This window comes from Nicotiana attenuata, unplaced genomic scaffold, assembly GCF_001879085.1.
Source record: "Nicotiana attenuata strain UT unplaced genomic scaffold, NIATTr2, whole genome shotgun sequence".
NCBI classification, from domain to species: Eukaryota; Viridiplantae; Streptophyta; class Magnoliopsida; order Solanales; family Solanaceae; genus Nicotiana; species Nicotiana attenuata.
This window is the reverse complement of record NW_017672794.1, coordinates 13,853-19,133: the sequence shown is the minus strand read 5'-3', so window position 1 is coordinate 19,133 and position 5,281 is coordinate 13,853. Positions and strand designations below refer to the sequence as shown.

At 37.0% G+C, this 5,281-nt stretch overlaps 1 protein-coding gene across 1 annotated transcript; it reads left to right on the top strand.

The window, feature by feature from the left end:
- Positions 1-1,066: 1,066 nt before the first annotated feature.
- Positions 1,067-3,692, top strand: LOC109214527. Its single transcript, XM_019378452.1, has 3 exons — positions 1,067-2,047; positions 2,379-2,606; positions 2,868-3,692. The coding sequence occupies exons 1-3, from the start codon at positions 1,067-1,069 to the stop codon at positions 3,690-3,692; spliced, it is 2,034 nt and encodes a 677-aa protein (XP_019233997.1).
- The last annotated feature ends 1,589 nt before the right edge of the window (positions 3,693-5,281 follow it).

Genomic DNA, 5,281 nt, shown 5'->3' with positions numbered 1-5,281 from the left:
GAAGATGACTGGTGAGAGATTTGGGGTCGACTGGGTCAAAGAAAAGGAAGGAGTGGGTTTAGTTAGCCAATAGGACTTTGACACGTAACTTTTTATAATTTAAAATTAGAATTTGACGGCAGAGGGGTATTTTGAACAAGAGACTTGAATGGTAGGGACAATTTAGATCAAATAGTATAATGGCGGACAGATCTAGCTTATTTTAGCTAGTAGAGGGACATATATGACCCTTTTTCGTATGATTAATATATAATTTATGTATACCGGCGAGAAAAAATAAACAATAAAGCTAACCAGCTATTTTTGTATAATCAGCATGAACCAATTAGGAAATAAACCCAAATGTGGAAGTTTCTAGAGGCAAATGTGATGATGTGAACAATCCAAAAACGTTATATTCAATGATAAGGGCTTTGATAAATGGCTACACATGGTAAGCTAGCTAATTAGCTCACCCACCATTTTTATTAACCTCTCAATTGATAAAGATGTTTGGTATTAACACAATTTGGCCGCCCTTTTGACTATTAAGCAAGTAAAGATGAATTCGACTATTCGAGCGCGTTCGTGTCTCTTTCATGGATTAAAATTTAACGACCATTCGATGTTATTATCTCCCAATTAACCCCACTAGTGAGAGTCTATTAGAGAATTTTCTTGAGTATGAGTACTATTGAAGTGCATGAATGAAGCCTTGGGTAGTTAGGGGTCACTTAGCAATTTAGAAAGTTAGAAGGACTAATTAGTTAAGGTAGCTAGAGTCTGTTATAAAAGCACTGTTAAGTGCCAAAATGTAAAGATACAATTCATTTTTTCTAATACACCATCCCTTCTTCCTCTCTTCTCTCTGCTCTCCTTTCTTACAGAATCTGTGCCCTAGATAGCAATGGAGCTCATCTAGTCTACATGTTGCCCGATTAGCTTAGCTTAGGATTCTACAAATTAACATGGTATCAGAGCAACGCTCCTAAAATTAGAGTGTTCTCCGACGAGTTCACGGCGAGATTACGGTGAATTGACAGAACTACTAGAAAATTGACGATCACGGAACTCGAAACCTATAAAAATGGCAGGTATTGAAGTAACGCAGCTGGAACACAACCATCCGCTGTTTCTCCATGCGTCAAATGCTCCAGGACTAGTTCTAGTGCCAATTAAGCTCACAGGGCAAGAAAATTATGCACTGTGGAGCAGGGCAATGAAGCTAGCCCTTAGGGGAAAGAGCAAGCTTGGTTTTGTAGACAAAAGTTGTATGAAAAACATGTATAGAGGTGAGTTGGCAGAACAATGGGAGAAGTGTAATGCGATTGTGCTGTCATGGATAGGTAGTAAAGTGGCGAATGAATTGATTCCAAGTATCATGTTTGCATCAAGTGCAAAGAAGGTGTGGAGGGACTTTAAGGAAAGGTTTGACAGATGTAGTCTCACTAGGGTCTATCAGTTGTGGACAAAAATTGCATCGTTAAGACATGGTATGAATTCTGTAACCACATACTATTCAAAAATGAATGATTTGTGGAATGAATTAGACATACTAGCACCAAAACCAGGCTATGATTGTGAGGAATCTAGACCATCTCTTGAACATCTATTACACCAGCGTTTGTTACAATTTCTTATGGGTCTAAGTAAAAGCTATAGTAATGTGAGGAGTAATGTATTGATGAAGAGGCCTGTAGTCAGTGTAAATGAAGCCTATGCCATAGTGACTCAGGAAGAGAGTCAAAGGGCTCTAGGAGTGGCTGATATGAACAAAGATCTACTGACTATGATGGCAGGGAGGCCTCAATATAACAAACCTAAGAAGATAGGAATGGTATGTGAACACTGTGGTTATAAATGCCACTTGAAGGAAAATTGCTACAATATAGTAGGATATCCAACAGATTTTAAGAGCAAGAAGAAGACTCATGTTGCAGGAGGAGGCAGGACATTTGCTAGCAATGCAAATGCAGAAGATACCAGCAACTCTAAGAGTCAATCACAAGGACATTACCTGACACAGGAGCAGTACCAGCAAATTGTTGAACAAACCTACAGGTTCAAAGTGTTCCACAAACATGGCAAGTATTGTTTCATTAATGTCCAATGCCATAGAACAGGATAGGATAGTGGATACAGGTGCTACTCATCATATAACCTGTAATAAGGATTTACTAGATACACTTAAGATGATAGATGGTTATAGAAGTGTACAATGGCTTACAAGGAAGACTTCAAACATTACATATACAGTGAATGCAAAGATTCTAGGAAACTAGAAAGTGAAGAATGTCCTCCGTGTACCAGATTTTAAATTTAATTTGCTATTAGCGTCATAGCTCACAAAAGACCTCAGCTGTTTAGTTGCATTTTCCCCTGATTTCTGTGTGTTGCAGGGGCTTTACAGTGTTAATGTATTGGGGATTGATAGAGAACATGAAGGATTATACGTAATAAAGCAAATGGAAGCAGAAAACAAGGCATTGGTGGCGGAAACAATTACAAAGGAAAATGCAGAAACAGTTTTATGGCATTACAGAATGGGACATGCTTCAATAAGATCTTTGCAGCACTTATCAGTCTTGAAGAATAAAATCAGCAGTATAGAAACAGGAAATTGTGATGTATGCCCTCTTTCAAAACAGTGTAGACTACAATTTCCAACTAGTGTTTCAAACTCAACTGCTATCTTTCAACTTCTTCATTTAGATGTTTGGGGACCATACAAGGTTCCAACCTATGGCAAGAAACAATATTTTGTTACAATAGTAGATGATTACAGTAGATACACCTAGGCATGTCTAATATAGTTGAAGTGTGAAGTGTGTGTAGTTTCAAAAAACTTTCTGCTGATAATATACAATCATCTTGGTGTTAATGTCAAGTACTTAAGATCTGACAATGGAACAGAATTCTGTAATACACAATGTGATAGCTTGTTCGCTTCTTATGGTATTATTCATCAAACTAGTTGTCCCTATAAACCACAGCAAAATGATACAGAAAGAAAGCACAGGCATATCTTAGAGGTGGCCAGAGCATTTAAATTTCGAAGTGGAGTCCCTATAAGATTTTGGGGTGATTGTGTTAAGACTGCAGTTTATGTGATCAATAGACTACCTACACTAGTTCTGAAAGGAAGAACTCCCTATGAGCTGTTGTATGGGAAAGAACCTAAGGTGGATCACCTAAGGGTATTTGGTTGTCAATGCCACACAACAACTTTGCCCAAGGGAGATAAGTTTGCACCCAGAGCTAGGAAGGCAGTGTTCATTAGCTACTCAGAAACACAAAAGGGATATAGACTGTATGATCTTGAACAAAAATCCTTTTTTGTAAGCAGGGATGTAGTGTTTCAAGAAGGCAGATTTCCTTTCAAGGATACAAGTGTTGAATCAGATGACATGTTTCTTCAACAGCCCATTTCAGCAGAAGAATACATTCCTAGTTCACCACCTATACAAGCTGTGGGTCAAGAAGATACTACTTTACCTATGAATCGAGATGCAATTGATTCTCTTGCAGTTGATGATGACTTGGAATCAGAAGAAGTAGAGCCAATCTCTACAACACTGGAGCAGTTGAACTTACCAGATACTCAAGGCTCAACACTTGGTGAGGTGTCAGGAGAGGTTCCTCCTGTTGAGCCAGTGTCTGCACCAACTACAACTGACTTACCTGCACAACCAACTCTAAGAGAACCTAGATAGACAACTCCTCCCATATGGATGAAATACTATGTGACTTCTACAAAGTTGTCTGGGAACTGCAGATTTCCAATTTCAAATCATGTTAGGTATGGTCATCTTACCACAACATATCAAGCCCATTTACAAGCTTTTTCAGTCTTAGTGGAACCTAGATCCTTCAGAGAAGCAACACAGGATCCACAGTGGATAAGCAAAGTGTCAATGGATATTTAAAAATCGACTAAACCGATCGAACCGTACCGAATCAGCTTTTAGGTTTCTTTTAATAAAACCATAGGTTTTTATATAAATCTATAACCGTACCGATAATTAGGGTATATTTTTTATTTTATGAAAATAAACCAAAAAAATACCAAAGCGTACCGAATAAATTTACATGTGAAAAATATATTTATATATTAAGTTTAAAAATAACAAAACATTAAATTTGCCTTGGGTCTTGGAATTATGAAAACAACTACAAGCCAAAAGGTAATAAACTCAAAATCATAGTTCTCAAACCTACTATGCTACTTCAATTGTAATTAAATTATTTTTAGCATATTCACTATCAAGACACAAGATATTGTAGCGATTATGAGTAGCAAACTACAATGTATGATTATGTTTTCTTTCGTATGATTTAGATTTATTTTTTGAATATTTAATCTTCTATAGACTTTATTCTTGAGTCCCAGACCCAACTTGGTTAATATCTTTCTACTCGTGTGATTTATATTTTCTTTATATTAATTTACTTAGTTTCTTTTACGCTGTTGTAGAGTAGTTGATGGATCTATACTCTAGCCATCTTTCATATTTTCTTAATTTTTCACCCTTTAAAATGCAAAAATTTCAAGAGAGTATTGCTAAGTCCTATAAAAGTACGTACATTATTGCATTCTACATCTACTAGTGACTTTTACATGACATTTAAAAAAATACCGAAAAATAATCAAATCGTACTGATACCGAAGAGAAACCGATATGATTGGGACGGTTTTGAAAAGTCTAATTTTTGTTATACATAATAGAGTAACCGAAAAATTGGTATGTTACAAAATTTATAAAATAACCGGCCAAACCGAACCATTGCCACCCCTAAGCAATGGCATAGGAAATACAAACACTAGAAGACAATAACACATGGGAAATTGTTGACCTGCCCATCGGGAAGCAAGCCATAGGCTCAAAATGGGTCTACAAAATAAAATAGCTCAAAATGGGTCTACAAAATAAAATACAAGGCAAATGGAGAGGTGGACAGGTTTAAAGCTAGATTGGTAGCTAAAGGTTACACACAACAGGCGGGACTAGATTATCATGGAACTCTCTCACCTATAGCTAAAATGGTTACAATGAGAACAATTATCAGTGTTGCTGATTCCAAGGGTTGGCCATTGATTCAAATGGATGTCAATAATTCCTTTCTCCAAGATGACCTCACTGAAAAAGTTTATGTGGCTTTACCTCTGGGATTTCACTAACAGGTGGGGGGGGGGGGTTAAGGTGTGTCCATTGTTTAAATCCCTCTATGATTTGAAACAAGCCTCGACGCAATGGAACATTAAGCTTACAAATGCTTTGCTGCAAGATGGATACTCTTAGAG